General features: G+C 44.2%; 1 protein-coding gene across 1 annotated transcript; it reads left to right on the top strand.

Moving 5' to 3' along the window:
* Positions 1-453: 453 nt before the first annotated feature.
* On the top strand, positions 454-25,845 carry Srsf4 (serine and arginine rich splicing factor 4). The gene is made up of 6 exons (XM_005079533.4): positions 454-620; positions 17,900-18,042; positions 18,808-18,920; positions 22,141-22,355; positions 24,215-24,304; positions 24,409-25,845. Exons 1-6 carry the CDS (start codon positions 514-516, stop codon positions 25,211-25,213), a joined length of 1,473 nt encoding a protein of 490 aa, XP_005079590.1. The 5' UTR covers positions 454-513; the 3' UTR covers positions 25,214-25,845.
* Positions 25,846-26,792: the final 947 nt, after the last annotated feature.

The raw sequence follows: 26,792 nt of genomic DNA, 5'->3' as shown, positions 1-26,792 counted from the left end.
CAGATAAAGGAGGCTCGGAGACCCGAGAGAAAAGGCAATGGGCTCAGGGTCACGGAGCCACAAACTTCCCTCCGGAACTCTGAACCGCAAACTGCTCCGAAGCAGAAACACTCCGGAGAAAAGGACAAAGGTTTGAACACCGGCTCGGCGCGCACCCGCGCAGACACTTCCGGGGGAAGTGCCGACGCCGCGTCGAGCTCGCGAGAAGACGTGCTGCAGCTGTCGCTCACCCGGTCAGGCCCCGCCCCGCGCCGGCGCGCCTCCAAGAAAGGCCCTTCCCCCAGCCCTGGCCGGGCGGGAAGCGGGCGCGCGCTCCCTCCCGTTCCTCTCCGCCCGGAGGGGAAGGGGAGAGCAGGGGCGCGCGCTCTCGAGCTGCGTGCTCGCGTACGTCGCCGGGCTTCGGCTGCGTCCGTCCCGCCGCCCGCCCGTTACCGCCGCCGCCGCCGCTGCCGCGCTTTCCCTTCGCCGCCCGCCGCCTGAGGGGGGCCGGGGCCAGCCGCCGCCGCCGCCGGGATGCCGCGCGTGTACATCGGCCGCCTGAGCTACCAGGCCCGGGAGCGCGATGTGGAGCGCTTCTTTAAGGGCTACGGGAAGATCCTGGAGGTGGATCTGAAGAACGGGTGAGGAGGGCGGCGGAGGGGCCGGCCGGGGGGCTGACGGGGCCGCGGCGGTGGCTGGGAGGCCGCGGAGACCCGAGCGCGGCGCTCTCTGGGCACTAAGCCACTGCCGGCCTCCTCTGCTCCGCCATGGCGGCGGCGCCTCGGGGGCGCGGGTAGGCCCGGCTCCCACTGCGCCTGCGCGGGCGGGGGTGGTGGCGGGATAATGGGGACGGCGGCCCGGGTTGTGCTGGGGCTCCGGGCGCCGGGGAGGCCAGGGTTTCCCTCCATGGGCCGCGGGAGCGAGGCCTTTCCCGCTCTGGGGCTGCTGGGAGCAGACGAGGTTTCCGGCTCTCTTCTCCCTGATCCCCAAGCTGACGAGCCAGAGGGTTCCCGGCGCGTGTTTCCAGGGACAGGAGCTCTGGTTTTTCTGTGTGTGGCACTTGTTTTGGGCGGGAGACTGTAGTTTGAGTAGTGTAGTGACAGTTTCGAAAGTATCGTCTTGCCGCGCTGAAAGCCTTGCCTCTCTTCTTTTACTAGAGTAAAATCCCAGCTCAATTATCTTGGGGGAGTCCGTACAGAGTTTCCACGTTGTGGTTTCGGTTCTCCAACTTGCCAGAAAATAACTTGTAGGATTTGTTGAGTGGGTAGTGACCACCCTGGCTAGGTCTGCGTCGACTCGGTGCAGGTGGTTACAAATCTAGAAATTGCCTACTTAACAGCTTCCCCCGTATGGTCTGGGCTTGTATTCCTAATCTGCTTCGGCGAAACAGGGCTAGCAGAGGCTGCCAGGTTCAAGGGGAACGGAGAAGCGTATTTTGCTTGGGAGCCTAGAAATATTAGGTAGGACTTGAAAGGCATTAAGCAGCGAAACGGCGTTGGAGGCACTAAACCTTTTGTGTTAGAGCCCTTGGTTTTGGTTAGTTGGTTGGTTTTGGTTTTTCGAAACAAGGTAGGTCTGTGTGGCCCTGGTTGTCATGGAAGCACCTCTGTAGACCAGGCTGGCTTTGAACTCACAGAGATCCGCCTGTCTCTGCCTCCCGAGTGCTGGGATTAAAGGCGTGCACCACCCCCTGAGCCCTTGGTTTTGTTGTCTTTGTTTGTTTTGTTTTTACGACTTTGCAGTTGGTCCAATGAGAGTAGTAGTAACTGACATTTGAGAACAAATACACCTTAGTATGAGTTGCTCATGAGCCAACACGTTCTCAGACTGGATTTAGAATTGACACTTAGAAGAATGTCCTTGCTGAAAACAAGACTTCGATGAAATGTTTAAAGTAATGGATTCGCATAAAGGGTTTAGACAATTTCTCATTTTGTTCAGTGAACTTAGAGTTCTTACAGAAAGTATTGGACAGCGTGAGAAGATTGCTTTTTTGTGGTACTTACCTTACACGTGAGAGATTAACACCCTCTCCCCCCATTTTTCCCTTACAGCCCAAGCAAGTTGACAGAATAACTAACTTTTGTGGGGAAACATGTGTTTTGGAAGCCAGATAAGTGAGAATCGATTCCTGGGTCACAGTTTTAAGTTTCTTTGAGCAAGTGACTTAGTTTCTCTGAACCTCTTTTCCCATTCGCATGGAAGAGGAAGATGAGGCAGAGTACTTTCGTCATATACCATACTGAAGTCATTAGGAAGCATCTCAGCTCTCAAGTGTTTGGTAACAGTATGTTATTTCGTGAAGTCTGTTTTCTCGGTGTGGGTGAGAGTTGGAAAAGGTAGTGGGGCAAAACTGATGAGTCAGTCGGTCAATGTATTTACCAACCCACCAACAGGATGCCTGCTGTGCTACATGCATTGAGGAAGGCAACAGAACGGCTCTGTTGCTGACTGGATTGTTATAATTGACATGCACTTTGGATCAAGAAATGCTGTTTCTTAGCTAAAACTCAGACAAGTATAATGTGGAATAGTTTGCTAAAATTGATTTTTTTTTGGCTGATTTATTTTATGTGCATTGGTGTTTTGCCTGCATGTTTGTGTGAGGATGTCAGATCCCCTAGAACTGGAGTTACAGACTGTTGTGAGCTGCCATGTGGGTGCTGGAAATTGACCCCAGGTCCTTTAGAAAAGCAGCCAGTGCTCTGAATACTGAGCCATCTCTCCAGTCCAAAATAGATTTTTCTTGAAATGAGCTTTGAAGTCTGGATTTACTAGAGCTTGAAGAAAGAGAAGTGTCTAGAAACACATTACATTTTAATTGGTAAAGAGGTGGTTCAGGAATGACAATTGTAGTATATCTTCTAGCTTGGATCAAACTTCATGAAGGATCTGGAAATTTAACACCAAACCTGAAGCAGCTATTAAGAGATTTATACTAGGGAGCCTGGAGCGATGGCTCATGGTTAAGAATACTGGCTGTTTTCCCAGATGTCCTGGGTTCAATGCTTAGCCACCTACACAGCACAGTCATGGGAATTTGACACCTTTTGGCCTCCTTGAGCACTAGGCAGGCATGTGGTGCACGGACACATATGCCGTAGACCATCCATACACATGAAAATAAGTTTAAAAGAATAAATATAAAAGGTAAATAAAAAGTAAAATATTTCTTAAAAATCATTTTGCACTAAATTTTAAATCATGAATAGAAGTCAAAGGCTCTGAAGGAAGCATGGAACAATTCAGGAGAGTGCTAAGAGAACAGACACTCTCAGGACTTTAACCGCCTGAATCTTTTAGAAACCCTGACTCTTATATTGCCAAATGATGGATGTAGGTGCATGAAATGCATTGTTATAGATAAGGTTTAATTAAGGAATGAAAAGTATTTCTAAGATTTAAAGACAGGTGTGGCAGACATCTTAGTTTCATACAGTATGACCTAACATCATTCAGAAATCATTACAGAAGAAAATGACTTGAGAAGTTCAAGGTGGTAGAGAGAGATACAGGGGAGGCTGAAGGAAGTAGTACATCAGAAGGTAAATGTAGCTATGGATGTAGGTTCCTAGTGTTCAGCCTGGGGTGATGGTGGACTTTCTTACTGGGAAGTGTCTGAACACTTCTGCATTAAAACTCTAGAACAAGTTTGGATTAAAAGACTTTTAAGAATTGCAAGAGTTCACATTTGTTAAGGTGAGGTATCTTGTAGGTGTTGGCAGATGGGTTGTAGGTAAAGTTGAGAACTAATTAGATAAGGGATAACATTATGCTTGCAGAGAAATTTTTAATGTCCAGGAAAGGATTTGTGGCCTCTTGGAAAGAGGCACACATACAGGCACTTTAATGTTACCTTGCCAGGCAACCTGCCTCTTTTTTAGAGAACTTGGAAACAAGTAGTTCTTTCGGGGACTGCAAGTGTGATGCAAATCTCCCTGGGGCCATATTGACCATTCTGCCTGCCTCATAGTCCACCTGGTGCCATTGTGGGCAAGTGTGGATCAGATGGAATTCTGGGGGTTTTCTCAAGAAGACAAAACTGCTAGTGCTTTTTCCTGTAACTTTTGTTGACTTTGATTAAATGTAAAATGTATAGATTTTCTTTTTTATTAATAAATCACTTCATTGTAATGTGTGGGCCTTTTTGTTTTTATGTACAGAGATTTCTCTCTTGCCACAAATGTCTTGTAGTTTCAGTCACAGATCTTTTAATTTTTTGAGTAAAATTTACTATATCGTTAGGTGATTTGATTTACCTACTTAGGAGCTAGAAGAATAAGTTCCCAAATCAGTGAGGTTTTCTTTCTTTATCTGATTAAAAGTCTTACGTTAAAGCCGTCAAGAGAAAGTGAGCTGTGAATGTCAGAGCCTGTATTTGATGAGACAGTGAAAATAGTAGGTGACTAGAATTTCAATAGAAAATCTTAAATTGCTTGTTTATTTTGTTTTCATTTCCAGTATTACTTGGTAGGTTTTTGTCTTTGCCTTTGCTTAAAATACAAGAGAGTTATGAAGCTTGGCTGTTTGTTTTAAAGCTAGCAGTGAGTTAGGTCCCTGTTGTGTTTCCCCATCTTAATCAAGCACCACTGGGTCTTATTACTGAGAGAAACCCCTGCTACCCCAAAACCTATGCATGCAATTTCTCCATTGATTGAAGCCTTCTCAGGAGCTTGCTCTTTAGAGGGAGAATGAAAGGGCACTGATTAAGGTAATATTACAGGGTATGGGTTTCTGATGAATTAAGCCACTGCCAAATATGGGGTAAATGCTTCCCTACTTAGTGATGACCCAAGGCTACACTTTTCCTTAACAAAGCCCAACTACCACACTACCTTAAGATCATCTTCCAGCCTTAAAGGTAGTGTGCCGCTTGAATTGTGTCTCTCAAGCATGAGTCTGGTTAGGAATTAAACATTTTATTTTTCCTTCAAAATACAATGTATTTCCCATTATGACCAGTTTTAACCAGTTTTACATTATTATTATTATTTTTTTTTTTTTTTACATAGAGGAAGGAGGACAAAAGGTCATCCAGAGATGAACCTGCCTGCATTTGGGACATGTGATTTGACCTTTTGTCATGTCAACATCTTTAACAAATACATTTCTTTCCTTCATTTGTGTGGGAGAGTTGGGTTTTTATTTTGTTTGGTTTTTTGTTTTTTTTTTTTTTGTTTGTTTGTTTTTTTTGTCTTTTGAGACATGGGCTCACTGTATAGACCTGGCTGGCCTCAAACTCAAAGAAATCTGCTACCGTGCCCAGGTATACATACATACATACTTATATAGCCCCCCCCTTTTTTTTTTCAGCAAACTTGGTGTCATGTGGCACATAAATGCCTGTTTGCCTAAAAGCCTGGACTGTGTCTTTGTGAATATTCCCTAACTCTAACAACCTGCCTTGTATGGTGTGTTGCATTGTGCCAGGGACCCAACCTCTGCAATCTGACTTTAAAGCTAGGTTAGAAGACATTTTACTTTTTTTCCCCCGCTATTTTATGCTTATGTGGCACTGGAAAATATTCTTTATGTAAAACTTTTTGCACGTTTTTAGGATTGGGGCATAAAAATATATGTGCATTTTTATGTTTTCTGGTAGCCCTTGATTTCCAACCCAACTGGTTTTGTTTTGGTTAATTATATGTATGTCTGTGTTTTCCCTACATATATGTCTGTACACCATGGGTGTCTGGTGCCAGAGGCTATCAGATCTCCTGGAAATGGTGTGAGCCACAGTGTGGGTGCTGGGAACTGAACCTAGGTCCTCCGGAAAGGCAACATAACCAATGAGCCATCTCTCCAGCTGCAAATAATATTTTTGCTACCCTTGTTTAAGAGCTCCTTGTTTTCTGAATTTTCAACTAAACTGTATTATACTGTTTTAAGCACTGTGGTTTTTATTTTATGTTTTTTTTAACAAAGTAACTTTTGACTTAGAGGTTATGTGTAGTTTATAAGTAAGTCAGACAATGTAAAAACCAGAAAGGAAGCCAGACAGTGGTGCATGCCTTTAATCCCAGCACTCAGGAGGCAGAGGCTGAGGCAGGTGGATCTCTGTAAGTTCGAGACCAGTCTGCTCTACAAATTGAGTTCCCAAACAGCCAGAGCTGCTATGAAGAAAAACCCTGTCTTGAAAAACAAAACAAAAAAAAAAAACAAACAAGCAAACAAAAAATCAGAAAGACACTTAAAGGTCTTTTGAGGCTTTCCAATGACATATTATGATAACCCTAACATTTAGGGGGCTGAGGCAAAATGATGTGTGTTCAAGGCCAATCTGGACTATATATTGCAGCTAGACCCTGTCTCTTGTTGACAAGGCTAGTCTTAAATTCACTATAGTAACCAAGGATGACCTTGACCTTCTGATATTCCTGCCCTCTTCCTCCCAAGTGCTGGGATTCTGGATATGGGCCACCTTATCCACTTTATGCCAGGGGTCAAACCCAGAGCTTCATGCATGCTAAGCAAACACTCCATGTGTTGTGTGCCACTTTTTGTCTTGTGTAGTTTTCTTGTTACATTGAAATCTTTACTGTTGACTGCCTAAAATTCCTTGTCTAGCTGAGTTGTGCTTTGGCTAAGCTATTCCCCTAGGTTGTTTCCTAATTATAGCTGTTATAAATAACCCTGAGTTGGATTTTGTGCACAAAAACCTTTTTTGCATTTTTGTCTTAAGACACATTTCATGGAGCAAAATTCAGTGGTGCCAGCAGAAATGAGCACACAAAGGTCTTAATGTGTGGTGGTGCACACTTTAATACCAGCAGGCAGAGACAAGCACATCTGAGTTCCAGGCCAACCAGGACCACATAGTAAAACCCTGCCTCAAAAAGAAAGAACCACACTAGTTACAGGAACACCTGCAGAAGCTAAGAATGCACACACCATGGTACTGTTTAACATCTTGACTGCTTGTAGCTGGATGTGGTGGTGTCTACTGATAGTCCCAGCTATTCAGGTGAAGGCAAGTCTGGGCAATGTAATGAGTCCTCGGCTCAGAAAGAAAGGAAAGGAAAGGAAAAATAAATAAATCCAGTTTCAAAAAACAATAAATCCAGCCAGATGTGGTGGCATGTGCTTGTAATCCCAGCACTTGGGAGGTAGAGGCAGCAGAATTAGGAATATAGTAGTGTCTTTGACTACTTAGGGAATTTAAGGACAGCCCAGATCTTGTGAGACTTTGTCCTTAAAGAAAGGAAAGGACAAGACACCCGGATGAAATAATGTTCTGTCATTGTTTTGGTAGTCATGTAACTATCACAGATGCAACCAATCTATTATGTTACTTCTTTTCCCAAAATATGAGAAATTTAGACTTTTCTGAGAAATCAATACCAAGAAACAAGACTACACTTTAAATTATATCTAATATTTCTAGCATAAATTACCCTGACTCCAGTTCTCTTTCTTGGGTGCCAAACTCCTGGTTTGTGTTATGAATAAACATTACATGTAATTATTTGATCAAGACATTTAAAGTTCCATTCTTCATTTAGTATCTTGTTCCTCATTTTCTCATTGAGATGACTATACAAATGAGAGGGCTGTGTGAGGTATCTCTTCTTAGGCTGGATAATATATGTCATTTGGGTTCTTGGAGATTTGGAATTCTTCCAGGTAACTTAGACAGAAAAAAGTGCTCCACATATCTGAGAGAATATAGGGAATGGTACTTAAAGATGTGTGAGCTAACACTGAGCTCAATAGAAAACAAAATTTATGGGGGTGTGGTGTGCCACAGTACAAGTGTGGAGATCACAGGAAAACTCTTGGGAGTCAGTTCTCTCCTTCCACCTTAAAGTTTCCCAGGATTCAAATCAGGTTGTCAGGCTTGGTGAAAGAAGCCTTTATTCACTGCCCCATCTTACCAGCTGTGTAGTTTCTATTTCAACTGGCTGTATCAGAGCACTTTATAAACAAGTGGTATCCCTACTTTGTGCTAATACAGAAACTGAGGTATGGCTGACAGACCAAGATTACAGAATGAATTTTTGAAAGCTTTAAAAACTACAGATCATTTTTATTCACACACCAGCTATAGCATTGTGATGACAATCAGGCTTCTTTCCTGCCTGAAGGAGTAATCTGCATTCCCTGGCCTGTTAGCCCTGTAGGCTTTTAGAGGCTTCTAATAAACCAATGAACCTAAAGTGAGACAGACTGTACTTACAGTGTTGACCTTAGGTAGAGAATGGATGGGGGAGTGTTAGGTTAATCCTCCTCAGGCTTCTCTGTCATGGCCACCTGGGGTAGGATGTGTGTCAGTGTCAGCACACAGTGTCCCTACAGCCTCTGATCTTAGAATATCCTTCAAGCAAAGGGCCATATTATGCTCTTTTTTTAAGGCAAGGCGCTGGACAACTTTGATGGACTGAAGTGAAAGTCCCAGGCTAGAAGTGATAGCTAATGCTGGAAGAAACATCCAAGAACTAGAGAGAGGAGGGAGACTGAGGGGAACTTTGAAAGCAGCCTGGCCAGATGCTCAAGACTCAGTGACAGGCATCGTGTGGGGCAGTGGGGCAGTAGATCTGAAAGAACTTGAGATTTTTGTTAACACAATGAAATGGCCAGTTGAAGTGAAAAAGAACAGGGAGCTAGCTACCCAGGGACAGTTAAGAGGGACCTGTAAACAGCCTGGACCTCCCAGAGGTGTAAGTTTGAGAGTATCACCTGACAACCTACTCCTTGTGTTGTTTCGAGGATGAACCAGCTGTGTGTGGTTTAGTGTGGGTTTGGGTAGCACGGTTTGGTGAGTGGGCATAATGAACATAGTGGTGCATATTATTTTGTGTCCCAAGAGAGGTGTTCTGAACTGGTAATAATGAGGTCAATAAACTTGTCTTTAGTTTGTGGTTTTGCTTCATGAACTTTAGTGTGAGACTTTTTAAGTGTCAAAAAAATTAAAAAAGAGACATGGGTGTAATTTTGGGCCCCAGCTACCTCATACTCCTTTAAGGAAAGCAACTTTTTTAGTATTTAGTAATGACAGGGAGGTTATGGTTGCTATAGTTTGGTCCACAAATAAAGTATTTACAAATGATTGCTTTGTAGGCATACCATTTCTAAGACTAAGACTATGGTAAGGGCCCAGTGGAGCAGCTTTGCACTCTTTAACAGTGTTATTTCAAGGTTGGAGGAGGAGGTGGTGCAGCCTTAAATCCCAGCACTCAGGAGGCAGAAACAGGCCAATCTCTGCATTCGAGGACAGCCTGACCTACAGAGAGAGTGAGTTCCAGAGCAGCGAGGGCTACTACACAATCCCAGGGCCTGTACCACTGAGCCAAACCACCAGCCTGCTGCAGTTATTTTTTAAACAGTTGAGGGTGATGGAATCTACTTGGCAGATAGGCTGTCAGGACAATTACAGAGTAATACTTTAAAAATCTATTTGCTCCTTTTATTTAGTTTATTTTTCTCACCTCAGTATTTGAATATTCCTTTAGAAATGGTCTGGTATCTGCACTGTGGCTTAAGACCAAAGGCTTGGGTTAGGGATTTAACTCAGTGGTAGAATACTAGCCTAGCAAGTCTAAGTCCCTGGATTCAGTCTTCAGCTAAAAAGCAGAACAACCCTGGAGACTTGAATTTAGCTATTTCTTTTGTCATTGAAGTTTTTTTTTAATTAAATGATTGACTCCATGTTAGTCATTTTTAATTGTTGTAACCACATACCCAAGCAAATGAACTTAAAAGAAGAAAAACATGTTTTAATTCACCATTTTTGAGGTTTCTGTCCATGCTCAGCTGGAACCTGTGGTGTTGGAGACTGCTCACCTTGTGATTACCAGAAAGCAGAGCAAAAAGAAAGGGCCTATATATCCCCCAAATACACATCCATGTCTATGTCCTCCAAGTAGGCCAAACCCCCAAAAGTTTAACTGCTTCCTAATAATTCCGTCAGATTATGAGCTCATCGGATTAGTCCATTGATGAGATCAGAGCCCTCAAACTGTTGAAATTTTTATGTTACTTTTGTTTCTACTAGTGACTTAGTAAAAAACATTTACAACTTAATAGTATTCACATACTCCAGTTACAGAATTTGCATATCTGCCTTTACTGTGCACATAATGTGGTCAACATGTGGGCATTTGTCTTCCGCATGCCTCTGCTCCTGGAACCTCTGTTTTTCCGGATTCTCTTGTTAAGGACTGCTTCCTGTTGGTCTGGGAGCTGGCAGAGCCTGACGGAGTATAGGCTTTAGGTTAGGATCAGAGTTTGAAGAATCTCAGAATTTTGAGTAGTCTTGGCCAGAGACCCAGCAGCAGCTCCAACTCTTTTTTTAATTATTTATTTATTATGCATACAGTTTTTTATCTGTGTACATGCTTGTACCACAGGAGAAGGCATCAGACCTCATTATTGATGGTTGTGAGCCACCATGTGGTTGCTGGGAATAGAACTCAGGACCTCTGGAAGAACATGCAGTGCTCTTAACCTCTGAGCCAACTCTTAATTGTCTGTCTAGGAGATTGCACTAGACCTCAGAGTTGGGAAGACTGAGTAAAGCAATGAGGGCTTCCTGTAATGCTTGACACATAACAAGACAGAAAAATAGGAGGTGGTTAATAGTACAAAGGAATTTGAAGAATGAGTACTAGTGGGGTGGAGTCGCTTGGCATTAAAATTAAATCAGGTCTTAGATGTTGTATCACCCATTGCTAACTAAGTTTTTGTATTTGGAAGTCTGTAAACCCAGTATGTGACTTCTGGCCCATTTTTTTCTCCTAACATTCATGCATAAATACAAATATTTTGGTCCCATTCACCATTCCTTTGCAAAACTAATTAAATGTATCCTTAAGTAATTAATATCTTTGGTGATCACTCACATCACCACAACTAAGTCCAAGTATCTTTATCCTTATCTAAGTTTTGCTGATCCTTAGAAGCAAGACAGACTATAGGGGTTGATGCGGGACCTCCTGAATGGAGATTCACAGAATAATCTTATTTTTCCTCTATTCTTCTAGTCTGTTATGTTCTGAACCCACACATGTTTTCGGAAGGACCAGATGGCTGACACTGGCTAATGGGAACCAAAAGACAAGAGTGAAAGTAACCTGGTTGTCTCATGCCCCAGCTTAGAGTGCTTCACCCTACCCCAAGACCAATGTCCTTTTTCTCTGGAGACTTCACCCTGCTGTATCAAAAAACTGCTACCACCTGGCTTATCTGAGGTTAGATTATGGTTAAGTCAAGCATCAGTGCTTATTAAATAGAAGAGATTCTCTTTGGGGCTGTGGGGAACAAGAGAAGCCTTCCAAAGGCTTTGGGTTCTGTGACTTAAAGCTGGGGTTCAAGAGTCCTAGGCCTGGGTTCACCTCTAGCTCCACCACTTGAATGCTCCTGACCATGAACAAGCTGCCTGTTATCTCTTCATGAGTGAAAATAATAATTTAAACTCCAAATTTATTATAAGTAACAAATGAAATATTACAGATAATATTTCTTTACTATGAGCCAAGCACTGTGCTAAATACCCAGTCGGTGCTAGCCTCTATTATGTGAAAGCCCTCATAATTAAGTGACAAGATAAGCACAAACAAAGAGAAACAAGGCTTGAAAAGAAAAGCATTGCCTTGTAAAACACAAAACTGTTGGAAGCACTAGAGAAACGACTGGATGAACATCAGGCATGCAAGGTTCTCAGGCTTCCTGAAGCAGGTGCTTCTCAGCCATAAGCAAGAAGGTTGAAAGGATTCAGCTTGTGTAGTCAGTGTTTTGAAGTACATAAAGATATTAGGAAGCATAGACTTCTAAGCAACAGAGTAATTAATGTCGCTTCTGGCTTTCCCAATGTGAATTACTTTCACAATGTAAGTGACAAGTTGCCTGAGTGAAACTAGCTGTAGTCTGTAATTGTGATCAGATAGAAACCATCCCAAGGACCCAGCACAGTGAGAAAACTAGCAAACTTGTCAATAGACACAGTGGATAACCAGAGAAGAGTAGTCAGAGATGATTGCAAGGCCATTGGGAGTAAATCAGGTGATCAGGGGCTCTGGAAGAGAGAAATCATGAGGTAGGTTTTCTTCTTTGAAGGTGGGGAAAGATCAAGTGCAGACTGAGCTGTGGCCAACCGTTTGCAGACCAGGAATCCACACTAGCTCTAATCAGAGAGCTCTTGGTGTGCAGGAACTGCCAGTTTGCCGACGTGAAAGAGCCCCAGGCTGGGTAATGGTGAGCCCTGAAGTCGCACCCCAGCTCTGCCACTGAGTGAGCACGGGTAAGTCTTCCACCTTCTCCGGGTGGCCTTGATGGCTCTCCCTCCTCTGAGACTAAAGAAAGGGAGGGCAGAAAGCCAAGAGCATCCTCCTTCCTGTCTCAGAATAGGAAAAGGTCTCAGGAAGCTGCTCCTGAAGCAGCAGCTTGCCACTATGGGCTATAAACTCCCTCAGCCACTGTGGAAGTCAGCTCACACCCATGACCACTGATGCTAAGCAATAAATGTGACACTGGTTAATGTTCTGTGAGGGCCTGGCTGCTGGTGCCCTGCAATGCTGCAGACCTGTGGAGTCAGGGCAGTGACACTGTTCTCATTCTCACGCTTCTCCAAGTTGCCTCATCTGAGCACGAGAGTTGGCTGTAGAACTGTCTTTGTTCTACAGGTTGCTATGCACTTGATGCAGCTATTGAGACTCACTCGTTACTGTCCTGTCATTGTGCCCTCTTCACCTCTTAAGACCCAAGTTGGCTGAAGCCTAGGATCAACTGAGTGCTTGGGGGAAAAAAAAGGCTGTTTGATTCCTGTTCACTGAATGCCATTTCTTTCAGGGCAGATTAAGGGCTCTGCCCTCAAAATACAGTGCTACTGGCTCTAGATTGAGGGTTCAAGCTACCCTGTGGGTTAACTTCAACAGATGAAAATTTTTCCTTGGCTACAGCAACATCCCTAATCCTGACCAGCCATGGAGAGGTTCGGTTCTTACAAGGAAAATGAGTGAATGTGGGAATGGCTCACCACATTGGGAAAGCAAAACTCACATCCTGCTGATGGTTGGCTGAGGACTGTCATGTCCACATACAAAGAAAAGCATGTGGCACAGTTTTAGGACAAAGGTGAGCAGAGACCCACTGTGGAAAGGGGCACATTTCCTTACTGAGAGACCACCCGAGGCATGCTCCTCGGTAAGCAGTGTTGGTGGGTGTCCGCACTCGCATGGAGGCTTGCTTTCCCTGCTCCTTGTGTCCACTCCCCAGCAGCACCCCCTAGTCACACCTGCTCAATTGGTCATTGAGTAGCTCATCTCCAGGCCAGCCATGCTTATCATTTCTCCCCTAGGCCTGTTCTCCAGTCTCCGATGAGTGAGGGTGTTTGGAAGACAGACAACCCTAAACTGTTCTGAAGAGGGTGAGATAAGTGGCATCCTCTCCGGTAGAGCATGAAGGAAGTGCAAACCTGGTGGTGTTCAGGACCTTTGGTATTTACAAGCACTGGAGTCAGAGAAACCTGTTTGGCAGCAGTGTGAACTTGGGTGATAACTCTTGCAAGAAATGTGGTAGCATTTCTAAAATGGGCATCTTCAGAGACCTTGTATTGAAACCAATATGTCCTTCCAATTATACCTTTTCAGTCTGTCCAATAACCTGAGCAGTACCTCAGCTGTGTGTGAGGAAGACTAGAGCATTGCACAGGGTGAGAATGGACCAAAATCTGAGCCACCATGGGTGCAACATGGCTTTGCTTTACACTGTGCAGGTACCCCACTGGGCTTGTTTCAGAGTCCATAAAGGAGAAGGGGACACCAGCTCTCCCTCCCCTCATTCTTTTGACTGATTTGTCAGGATAAGCCAAGACCACAGGAAAACACTTTGGGAAGAGGCAATAGAGAAACACTGAAGAACGATTTTTGGTTTAATTGAAGTGGTTTGTGTGTGATAGTGCTTACACATAGCATAAGAGAACGCATGAAAGGCTGCCTGACACCTTAGAGGAAGTTGAGTCTCTGCTAGATAGGGTCTACTCTTAAGTTCTTCTCCCTGATTCCCTCACACTCAGTCTCATGCTAGAATCTCTTTAATGGTGCTGTTAATACAGCAGTGGCAGGTTTATAGTTAAAGAAATTTATCTGTCCAAGTCATGTTTTCATGTTTTGTGATGCTTAAAAGTCCCACCAGGTGCTTTGTCATGTGATAGTCACATATATGCCTCAGATCTCTCCCTAGGTAGACAGGAAATTCCAAAGAAGAGCTTTGTTGTGTTTTTTGAGACTAGGTCAGTTTCATGTTACTTGCTGTAGAGTGCAAAGCAGGTGGTGTTCAAGTTAATTTAAAAATGTATTTATTAGCTATGCAGTGGTGATATACACCTTTAATCCCAGCGCTCGGGAGGCACAGAGGAAGGTTTATGTCTGAATTCCAGAATAGCCTGGTCTACAGAACAACTTCCAGGATAGCCATGGCTACATAAGTCTTAAAAAAAAAAAAAAAAGGAAGAAGGGTGCAGGTTGGTTTTTGGAGAATCTAATATTAGAAAGATTTGCTTTTTGAAGATAAAATTCAACTAAAAACTAGGTGTTTAAAACCAGTTTGGGATCCAGTTTTAAAAGCTACCTTAGACAATAAAATGTTAAATTTATCCCTGACTTCTGGTGCTGTAGATGTCTTAATCTAGACCTGCCCAATTTTGAAAGTTTAAATTATCCACTCATTTGTCAGCTCTTGATGTTGAGACAGTGTATATGTACTCTTATTTGACAATTAAATAAGTTTGCTGTGGAGTTGGTTCCTTGCATAGCCTGCCCTACAGCCAGTCTAGGGCTTACTGGCCACCTTAATGTGTTCATGTGTCAGCTCGCCACACCAGCCCTGCTGAGTTTCTAGGGAGAGTTCTTTAACTTTTGTGAATCAGAGTTACTGGTGCCTAGCTCCTGAGTGCTATAGATATTAAATAAGGTCACATTGTTTACTGAATACTAGGTGACATTTTATTACTTACCCAGGCTGCTTCCTATTCAGGAGCCCATTCACTGTACCTGATCACAGAAAGCAAAGCTGGGTGGAGAGCATTTTGGTAGAGACACACTGACCTAGTATTAGTTACATGCTCAGAACCGAATTCCCCACCATTTCTGCCTTTTCTCTATGGTATTTTTGTGATTTCAGCTCCATCCAGCATACCAGTGGTGGAGAGAAGTGACAGTTTGATATCTGATTAGATCTTTAATCTGGATTTTTCCATTAAAATGCTCAAAATAGATTTTTTAGCTTTTCATAGAGGAGTCACCAAAGTTTTCCTGTGAAATAAATTGGACCTTAAGTCAACTATTTGGACAAGTAGCCTCCCCCCTATGGCTACTTAATGACCCCCTATGGAGTTTTTAAAAGTAAATATTAGGAAAGATTGCAGGGGCCATCTTCCCTTGGCATCATAAATTGTCCCTGCATCTTGCTTCAGCCTCAGTTGGTAGAGACTTGTCTGTCTGAGCAATGACGTATGTTTAGTGACTGTGTCTCTCCTAAATAGGCTGTCACTGCTTTCCCTGAAAGGTCATAAGAGCTCTGCATGTAAACCATAGAATGGGGTGACCTCTGCTGAGCGAGAGCTGCATCAAACAGGAGTCTAAGCTGAAACCTCACTGAGCCCACAGCAGCTGGACTCCTGCCTCGTTTGCTCTGCAGAGCTTAGGGTCTTGATTTGGTGGTTCTGTGATTTGTAATTATAAACCTTAAGTGTTTGGCAGAAATTTTTTGATTTTCCTGTGATTTGTTTGTTTAGTTTTTAGGAGTCGATGCTGTTGTGACCTCACATTAAGTCATTTATGATCATTGACAGGTACTGAGCCAGTGGGTATCTCTTAGAGAGAAAGTCATCTCATCATTGCCTATGACAAGTGTTCTTGCCCATCCTTCTGCTTGGTGTCTGCTTCTCACCTGGTGCTAAAGGCAGTGATGCTGTGAGCAGAGAACAGGGCAGGTCCAGGACTGGTCTGCACAGTTACAGAGAGGACCATGTTTTGTTCTTTTTGGTATTTTATCATCTCTCTAAATAGACCCTAAACCAAGCCAAAGTAAAGCAATGGTTGGGTTTGTTGGGTTTTTTTAAATCTGCTTTTTTAAAAACTTTAGCTTGCCTGGTGTGTGGCACATGCCTTTAATCCCAGCATTGGTGGCAGAGTCAGGTGGATCTCTGAGTTCAAGGCCAGGTGAAACCTTGTCTCAAAAAACAAATTTTCTGTTAATGACTCAGCTTACCTAGGAAGGGAAAAGTAACTGCAATACAGTGTGCGTTAGGGGTTTTTAGTAACAGGCAAGCAATTTTAAACATGAATGATTAGGAAGGCTTTATTTTAATTGCCTTGACAAATGCAACAGCATGCTTGCTTAAGACCATTCTTATTAATCTGCTCCAAACTCCAGCCTGTGGAAGCCTGTTTAAAAGACTCCACAGAGCTACATAGACAGGTGTTATGAGAACACTTCCTGTTAAGTAACGAGGTGTGTCTTTTGTTTTTGTGGAGATTTTTTTCTTCAAGTTTGGATGCCTCTTAGACATTTTTAGCACAAAGAACCCTCTAAAACAAAAGGGAGATCACCAAGATAACTCAGTGGGTAAAGGCACTTTCTGCCACGGTGGACTATCTGATTTCAGTCCTTGGGGCCCATGTGGTGGAAGAAGAGAACCAGCTCCCTCCCACAAGTTGTCCTCTGACCTCCACACAGGAGCCATGATGTACACATTAAAAAAAATTCTCCAAAGCTTGACCTGGACCTTGTCACCTTGAGAGGCGTGTTTGGAAAGAGCTCTTTGGTAAAGGGGACTCTCAGCAGTTTTGGATTCTCATTTGAACGAGCACATCACACACTCGAGAGACTGGACTAAGTAGCTACAGTGGCGCACACCTGTAACTCCCACACAGGTGGGGACTAAGTTCAGGGCCAGCCAGGGTTCCACAGTGAAACCCTTCCTCCCCCACCCAAAGAAAACCCTGAGACTTTTGTTGTTGTTGTCCCTGGCAAGTTTTGTGACCTGTGTCCAGTGTCACTGTGTGTAAAGAAGAACACCATTTGCACTGTGCTCACAGCTTGCAAGAGTCTAAAGAACTGGCTTGTAACTCCTTTGTGACTGGGCCGGATCAGAGGATGGCTTTGGTTTTTTAAATACAGTGTTCACAAAACAGGCCTTTCATAGATCAAACTAAAGTTTTATTCAAAGGAGTTTAGCCTTGATTAGAAGTATTTTACAGATCTTGTACTTTGCTTAACAAACTAGTCTATAGCAGGCATTAAAAGGATTTGGGGGGCAGTTCCCCTACATGTAGTAAACTACCATGTCTCTTTGCTTCAAAGTACCTAGTAATATAGACACAGATATATGTAGAGCACTCCATCCTATCTCCAGACACCATGGAAATGAACTTGGAATCCCATGGGGGAAGTAAGCAATTCTAGATATTTTTCTCCAGTTATTTCTAGAATAGTTAATTCATTTGTGACTAATTTGTTTAGGTAGGAAAACAAGAACTTTCAAAAAATCTTTGACAAAAGAGACTTAAAGATACTGTGACTGTTACCTGCTTTACTTTGAACATGACTTATAGCAGTTAATAAAAACATTGCCTCAGTAGAGACCCAGCTGCACCTAGGTACACTTGTAAAACTGCAAGAGGGTGAGTTTTCGTGTGGTGTTTAAAATATCACAGATCGAGTCCTGTGAAGTTCAGAGTTTTGATCTCTTAAACCAAGCAGCCCTTGAAAGTATTTGCTGCTGCTTCCTTCTAGACTTTAGGCAGCCTTCTGACTCTTGCAGTTGCCTGTTGGCACAAAAAGTGATTTTGTCTACAGAAAAGAGAAAGTTGGCCCTTAGTTTGCAGCCCCCAGCCTGTGCTAAGCATGAACCCCGTTGATTTCTGACATGTTAGTGTAGCTAGTTGCTAGTGGTGCTCACCAAGTTTTGTTTGCTCTCTTTTAGGTACGGTTTTGTGGAGTTTGATGATCTGCGTGATGCAGATGATGCTGTTTATGAACTGAATGGCAAAGACCTCTGTGGTGAGCGAGTCATTGTTGAGCATGCCCGAGGCCCACGGCGGGATGGCAGTTACGGTTCTGGACGCAGTAAGCATTTGAAGGACATATTTATATCAGTAACATGCCTTTTTATAAGTGCTAATTTTTAAAGTAATGTTATATTTAAAAGTACTTACATTTAAGCTGTCTCTGTAAGATTTGTTCCTATAAGATTTTTTTGTAAATAAAAACTTTAATACTCAGTGGCATAAATTTGTTTTAATACTTTGTGTTAATGATGTGTTTGTTTTCCTCTGTAATGCAGTTGTTTGATATATATTTAACAAAGGCCTCAGTTTTAATTAAAAAGACCCTTTGAGGCTAAGATGACTTCCTGTTCCATTGCTGACCTTGGTTACCTTTCCATGAATAACCTTTGGCTGACCAAAAATAGGAAAATAGGAAGAAGCCATGTGATGACCACAGTAATACTCAGTTAGACCTGGGTGGTGAGGGTCCCTTAGATACAGATGAGATTAGGCTTTTTTTCTTTCCATGTAAAATAGTCACACACAAAATTTAATCACCATGGATAATAATAGTAACTGATTTAATAATTTGCTTTTCCTAAATTGTTTATCTCTTAATTTATACATGCTAATTTAAAGTATAAATATTAATTGGTGAGTCTGTGGTGCTTATAACTTACTAAATTTTCATGTTTAAACTCTAGAATTGAAGGTGAGGTTAACATTAAAATATGCATGCTATTGTTTGGAGAGAGGGCATTAAGTTACATATTTTAAGAGTGTGTGGTGTGTTATCTCTTTTTTACACTATTGTAGTAATCATGTCTGTTTGAATCTTCTAAAGGTGGATATGGTTATCGAAGAAGTGGTCGAGATAAATATGGTCCTCCTACTCGAACAGAGTACAGACTTATTGTGGAGAATTTGTCAAGTCGGTGCAGCTGGCAAGACCTGAAGGTTTGGGCTTTGTTAACTTTTTCAGCTAAGGTTGGGCATGGGTCAGAGTCAGAAACAAGTAACTTATGCAGACCCAGGTGTTCACAGTGTAATAGGTCACATACTTGAAAACCACCGAGCATTGGGCAGTTCTCCAGATAAAAGTTCTATAGGAGTGCAAAAGGCATCAAAACACTACTCCTACTTTACATATGAGGCTAACTGATCCAATGGATCATTTGTGTTTCATGGAACACAGTATTCTAGTGAGATAATGGGGTGGAACTGCATAGAAAAAGCTAAAACAACCCATGTTTCTGTAAACCTGAGCTGCAAGCTGTGAACTTCCAGTGTGGGTCAGCACACTGGAAGATTTGTTTCTCCGTCAGGTATGGTGGTGTGCGTGGATAAACAGTTACGATAGGAAGATCATGAATTTGAGGCTAGCTAGGTCTAGTTCCACAAGTGAACCTTATCTCAGAAAGGGGGTGAGGATTGTCCCTCAGTCAAGAAATACTTATGAGCTAGACAAGGTTTCCTACATCTTTAATCCCAGCATTTGAGACAGAGGCAAGCAGAGCTCTATTGTTAGAGGCCAGACAGGACTACATAGTATAGACCTTGTTCAAAAAAAGGAAAAGAAAAATTAGTCTGAAAGGGTTTTGGCGTCAAAAATTAAGACCCATGGTTACCGGCACTGTAGAGGTGACTCCGTCTTTAAGACCACTAGCTGCTCTTCCGAAAGACCCAAGTTCAATTACCAGCCCCCACATGGCAGCTCCCAATTGTCTGTAACTCCTATTACAGGGGACCCAACACCCTCAAACACATACTGGTAGGCAAAACACCAATGCACATTAAAAAACTTTTTAAAATCTAAAAGGCCCAGGGTTGGGTTGGGATGTAGCGTGGTGATAGGTATAACACAAAAAATGAAAACCCAGAAACTTATATTGGGGGTTCAGACTCCAAGGTGAAGATCAGAAAAGCAAAACAGCCAAGTCACTAGCTCTTACCTGTACCTCAGGCTGAAAGAGCTGTCCTGTCCTCGGTGTGGCTGGAGAATAAATTTCTCATGAGACCCTTTGCTTCTTCCTCAAACCCTGGGGTTAAAGGTGTGTGATCCCAAGTGCTGAGATCTCCTTTGTGTGAGCTGTTCTTTTAGACTGGCTCAATTCCGTGTAGCTCAGTGAGGCCTTGAACTAACAGACCTATCTGCCTCTGTCTCCTGAATCCTGGAATTAAAGGTGCGTACCGCGACCGTCTAGCTTCTATAACTAGTGTGCCTGGCTTTGCATGCTGATACTTGAGGCACTCTTTAATAAATCTTAAATAATATATAGGCACTTACCTGCTGGGATTAAAGGCATGCACCACGCCACCCAACTCATAAATTTCTTTTTGTACTAGAAATTGAGGTTTGCACATGCTAAGCAATGCTATACCACTGAGCTAGATGCCCAGTCCTCTTTCCCTTTTTGTGCAGGAGCAAGGAGGCTTGTGTTGAGACGGTCTCATGACATAGACCAGACTGGTCTTGAATTCGTCTAGAGATCCTCTGCCTCCTGAGCACTAGGATTAAAGTTGGGTGTTACCATGTGCCCAAACACTTTGCATTATTTGAAGTTAACTCTCACTAAGTTGCCTAGACTGGCCTTGAACTCACTCTTTAGTTTATGCAAGCCTCCTGAATAGCTAAAATCACAGGCCTATATCATCAGGATCAGCTTTTAGAGTCATTACTAATTTCCACTCAAGGTTATTAAAACAAATTTTTATTTTAGAAGTCTAAAGGGTTCTGGCTATTAATAAGGAAATGAAAACATTAAACAAAGGGATCTTATTCTTTAAAACCCAAAATTTGGGACTGGAGCCAAGGCTCAACAGTTAAGAGCAGTGGCTACTCTTCTAGGGGACCCAAGTTCAATTCCCAGCACCACATAGTAGCTCACAACTGTAACTCTCACAGAGAATCCAATGCCTACTTACGGCCTCCTTGGACAACAGGCATGCCCATGGTGCACAGACATACATTGCAGGCCAAATACCCATAAAAAGTAAAAATATTTTTGTTTTCAAGAGAGAGTTTCTTTGTGTAACCTGGGCTGTGTTAAGTCAATAAATTTATATTGTATTATATAAGTTTTAAGTTGGAAATGTTGTTTAACATATTGTTGGCATGGAGAATTGGTAGTTTCACCCATATAATAGGATTAAGAATTTGGGAGGATAGGGTGGAAAGGGAACTGGGATTGGTATGTAAAATAAGGTTGTTTCTGATTTAAATTAAAAACAAAGTTTGGTAGCCTGGCGGCTCACACCTTTAATCCCAGAACTCAGGAAGCAGAGGCAGGTGGATCTCTGAGTCAGAGGCTAGCCTGGTCTGCAGAGCAAGTTCCAGGACAGCCAGGGCTACACAGTGAGACCCTGTCTTCAGAAAAAAGAAACAAAGAAAGGAAAAAAATGGCTCCAGAGGCAACTCCACAGTTTCCCTGTGTATCCTGGCTGTCCTGGAATTCACTCTGTAGACCAGGCTGATCCCCAACTCCTCTGCTTCTCCATATGCTATGATTAAAGGGATAAGCTATCACACCTGGCTAAGAGGCAACTCTTAAAAGGGTTTACTCACAGCCATAATATGGGGCATATCTTTCTGGGTCTCTATTAACCCCAATTCCAGTCAGGATACCTTTAATTCTAGCACTCTGGAGGCAGAGGCAAGTGAATCTCTTTAAGTTCAAGACCTGCCTAGTCTGCAGAGTGAGTTCCAGAATAGGCTCCAGAGAAACACTGTCTCACCCGCCCCCACACAACCCCCCCAAAAAAGCAACCAATTCCATACTGGATTCTGACTGCCCTTGTTCCCTAATGAATACCTCACTGACTTTCAACTTTGTTGACAATTACTGTCCATGTCTGTGAGATGGGTATGTTATATCTGCTTATGTGATTATGATCAGGAGTAAGCACTTAGAACATGATTAACCACTCACTGCTGTTTGGAGCCGTCTAGTAGCCATCACTGATTCGGAAGTGTGGCTAGCTGAAGTAAGACAGTGGCATTGGGGGCTCAGCAGTTAATACTTGCTGCTGTTAGAGGGACTGGGTGACGGAGCGGCAGGCTGGGCGTGGTGTCTGCCCCTGCGCTCAGGTAGACCTCTATTCTGCCGCTTGCACACGGCTTCAGTTGCCTTCTGCACTTCAACTTTTTTTTCTTTTTTCTTTTCTTTTTTTTTTTTAGGACTACATGCGTCAGGCAGGAGAAGTAACATATGCAGATGCTCACAAGGGACGGAAAAATGAAGGAGTGATTGAGTTTGTATCTTACTCTGATATGAAGAGAGCTTTGGAAAAGTTGGATGGAACTGAAGTCAACGGCAGAAAAATCAGATTAGTTGAAGACAAGCCAGGTTCTAGACGGCGCCGGTCTTACTCCAGGAGCCGCAGTCACTCAAGGTACTGTTGACTTTGTGAGTGGGCACTTTGCAGTAAGTAATTCACTAACCAACATGGACAGCCCACTCCTGCTCTCCATTTTGGGTTCTCAGAGCATGATTCCATGCGGTTCAGTAACTCAGAACTTTGAACTGAATATTTATTTGTGAAGCTCTTACATCACAAATACAAACAGAAGCAAAGTCCTTTTTCTAAGGCAGGACTTGGCGACCTCCCCCCTTTTCTGAGAGCTGAATCATAGACCATGTGCCCATGGTGCCTGTGCTTATCCTTCAAGAGTAGAGATGACCAGCCAGACCCGATCCCTGCCTTCACTGGAGAAAACAGGCAGTGAGCAAGTGATGGCCACTGTGACCCAGCACAGCTAGCCTAGGGGTCACTAAGGACCCTTATGGAGACAGCTTATAAAGCCAGGGGTGATGGTACATAGGTCTGTCTCTAGCAGAGAGATCTTTGTGGAGGCATGAGGTGAGGTAGAGAGCTAGGACTTTTCATATATTTGTGTTGAAGTGATGTTGTCTAATGAATTTTCCCAAAATTCAGATGCCCTGTGAACTCAAGGCTAAGGCTTGCAACATAAAGACGGGCCTTAATGCTCTGTATCTGACACCTGTCACACCATAAGTAGCATCTGTGTGAGTGCAATGTCTAGCAGAGGTGCTCTTTTTGTATGTCTGGGTGGGTGTGGTGTGTCCCACTGCGGTCATGATTTTAGTGCTCAGGTTGATCTGTCATCTGTCACCGGAGCCCTTTGTCCCTTTTTGCTTTCCATTTGAATGCACTTACTGCTTCCCCATACCTTTCTTCAGTTGAAAATGAGGAGTTCAAACCTCAAAGTTGAAAGACCAGTTTGAATACGCTTGCAGTACTCAGCCTTTTCTTTCCTTCCTCTATTACATACAATTATGTTCGTGCCGTGTTTGAAAGACATCGTAAGTTACAGCACTTCCCTAAATGTCCCCAAGAACATAAACAATACATAATTGTGTCTTCACCAAATAGCAAAGGCATGTTCATATTTACCTGGTTGCTGCATGGGTGTCTGTGCTGGAGTGTTTCCTGGCCAGGATCCGGCTCAGTCACATAGCAGAGGTCATTGAGTCTCTTTAACCTGGGATGTTCCCACCTCTCGTCTCTGACTCTCTGGCACCAGGCTTACAAGCATGCACTACTGCCCAGCTTATGTGGAGCAGATGGGTTTTAATTGAAGAAATGTCGTGGTTGACTCTAGATAGCCTCTTTATTTATAGGATTAAAATTTTTTGTGTATGGATGTTCTACCTGTTATATGTCTGCATGGTATCTGCCAAGGCCAGAAGAGGCATCATAGACCCTGGGATTGAAGTTAACAGACTGTTGTGAGCTGCCATGTGGGGTGTCTATATCAAATCTGGGTCCTCTGCAAAAGCAGTTACTGATCTTAACTGCTGAACCATCTCTTTAGCCCCTCTAGACTGCAATCTTTAAGTTTTATTTTATGTGTATGGTTATTTTGCTTTGCATATATGTCTGTACCATGTATATGTCTTGTATCTGCTGAGGTCCTAGGAGAGTGTGTTGGATCCCCAGGAGCTGGAGTTAGATAGTTGTGAGCCGCCATTTGGATGCTGGGAATTAAATCCAGGCCCTCTGCACAAACAAGTGCTCTTAAACACTGAGCCAGCTTTCCAGCTTCTTGTTGATAATTTTAAATTTTCATTTTCTAACTTGTGTTTGGTGGCACACGCCTTTAATCCCAGATCTCAAGAAGTAAGGCAGGTGGATTTCTGTGAGTTCAAGGCCAACCTGGTCTACCTAGCAAGTTCCAGGCTAGCCAGGCTTAGTGAGACCCTGTCTCAGAAAAGCTTCTCTCTCCACAGGTCTCGCTCTCGAAGCAGACATTCCCGGAAGAGCAGAAGTCGAAGTGGAAGCAGCAAAAGCAGCCATTCAAAGAGCCGATCCCGATCCAGGTGGGCCTGCAGCTTCCCTGACCTGGCCTGCTTCCATGCGTTCATTATATTGAGCTGCAGAGGGTCCAGTCACCTGTTACTCACCCGGCCCCTGTGTCTTCCAGGTCAGGTTCCCACTCCCGAAGTAAGAGCCGCAGCCGCAGCCAGAGCCGCAGCCGCAGTAAGAAGGACAAAAGCCGGAGCCCCAGCAAAGACAACAAGAGCCGCAGTCGCAGCCACAGTGCCGACAAGACCCGAAGCAAGAGTAAAGACCATGCGGAAGACAAGCTCCAGAATAACGACAGCGCCGGCAAAGCCAAGAGCCGCAGCCCCAGCCGCCACGACAGTAAAAGTCGGAGCAGGAGCAAGGAGAGGAGAGCAGAGGAGAAGCGAAGGAGCGTGAGCAGAAGTCGCAGCCAGGAGAAGAGACGCAGCCAGGAGAAGAACCTTCCCAAGAGCCGGAGCCGCAGCCGGAGCAAAGGGGGCAGCCGCAGCCGCAGCCGCAGCAAAGACAAGCGGAAGGGCCGGAAGAGAAGCCGGGAAGAAAGCCGAAGCCGCAGCCTCAGCAAGAGCGAGCGCAGCCGCAAGCATAGCAGCAAACGTGACAGCAAGGTCAGCAGCAGCAGCAAGAAGAAGAAGGAGGACACCGACCACTCCCGGTCGCCGTCCCGCTCAGTCTCGAAGGAGCGGGAGCATGCCAAGGCAGAGTCTGGCCAGAGGGAAGGCAGAGCTGAGGGCGAGAGTGCAGGCCCCAATCCAGAGCCCCGAGCCAGGTCAAGATCCACTTCCAAATCCAAACCTAGCCTCCCCGCAGAGTCGCGCTCCAGGTCAAAGTCAGCTTCAAAAACGCGCTCTAGGTCCAAGTCTCCATCCAGGTCTGCTTCCAGGTCCCCTTCCCGGTCTAGATCCAGATCCCACTCAAGGTCCTAACTGGCTATGCCACGCTGGAACTGCCGAGAAGTCTTTTGTACATGTTGGTAGCCGTAGCACAAGAGTGAAATAGAACACCCTCACTGCTGTACATTGAACTCCCCCAACGGTGTCTCCTAACGTTCAATCTCAGTGCTTCCTCGGTACCGCCTCCTGGCGCCAGGCCTCCCGCTCCACTGAAAAGCAGCTCCTCAAACCTTCCTTTACTCACAGTAGGACATCCAAACGCCTTGGCTCTTGGGCCTGGCCACGGCTAAAGGGAGCTCCGCACCCGGATGGCTTCTCAGGCTGGAATGATGGCATAGGTAGGTGTGGTGAGTTCAGCCGTTTTGCCCTTGAATCGATGCCCTTTGATGTATGCCACGTAGTGAAAGTGCAAGTCTTCAGTTCCCACCACTTTGGTTTCCTATTTTTGGACTTAACAACGTTGTGAATAGCACAGTCAAGAGAAATTGATACCTGCATAGCCCATAGGAAGTAAACTGTAGAGCTCCATATTCTGGTATTGTGATTATATTGTTTTATATTAAAAAGAAAAGAATTTTTTTTAATTTTATTTTTCCCCGTCTTGCAAAGTATAGTGATCCCTGTTTCCATTAAATTTGAATAAAGACTATTTTTGCTTGACAAAATTTCATCGTGCTTGAATCTAAGTGGCACTTCCTGATGTGTCGTCTGTCGTGATGTTTTCCTGTGGTGGGTAAGCGAGACTTGCCAAATGACTTTCTCACCCAGCAGAGTGAAGACAAGTCCTCAGAGTTTGTGACTCTGGGGTCCTCTTGTGGTCAAGCTGAGGAGAACTGAGGCCATTTGGAAACAGCATCACCAGTGAGCTCTTCAGTTTCTTCTTCCACGCTTGTCAGTCTTGTGCGTCCACCCGGTCATGACCCTCACCACTGTGAGACCAAACCCAGGGTGCCGGCTGCTGAGTGCCTTGTCCCGGGTGCTCTTGCACTGCTACTTAGGTCAGGAGGTGCCCGAGGGGCAGTGTAGCATGTCACTGCTGCACGGAGTTCAGGCTGTTCACAGACCAGACCTCACCTGCAGGCATGGAGCCCTGGAAATACTAAATGACCGGCCCCTTACGGCCTGTCTGTAAATGACCAACACTCAGGGCAAGTGTGCATTCAGGGAAGGCAGCCACTGACTTCTGTTTGGAGACATGCGTTCAGGAGGCACACTGCTTGAGAGACAAATGCAGCAAAGCCACCCTTGTTGAAAAGCAGTCAGTATGCCAAGGAACGTGGGTTTGAATGCGTGGTAGGCAACACAGCAGTGATGATGCCCCCAGGTGAAGAAGGTATGGGAAGGTCTTAGTGCCAGGGGATCAGCCTCTGGCCTGTCAGCATGGAGAGCTTTGAAAGAATTTGAACAGGAAAGTGCTCACAGAGCTATGCTTGGGGCCTGCAGGCTGGAAGGCAACACCTCTCAGTGTAAAATAGCAGATGTCATGGAGCATGGTCAGGGCAGTGACAGGAGAGGCATAAACGAGCAATGAGGCATGGTCAGTGGCCTGAGAAAGGCATTTGGGTGGCTGGGGGTGAGGAAGCCCCTCTGAGCTGGAGGAGAGGTAGGTGAA

This window comes from Mesocricetus auratus, unplaced genomic scaffold (assembly GCF_017639785.1).
Source record: "Mesocricetus auratus isolate SY011 unplaced genomic scaffold, BCM_Maur_2.0 Super-Scaffold_100014, whole genome shotgun sequence".
In the NCBI taxonomy this organism is placed as follows: domain Eukaryota; kingdom Metazoa; phylum Chordata; class Mammalia; order Rodentia; family Cricetidae; genus Mesocricetus; species Mesocricetus auratus.
The sequence above is the reverse complement of the archived record's forward strand: the minus strand, read 5'-3'. Positions and strand labels throughout refer to the sequence as shown.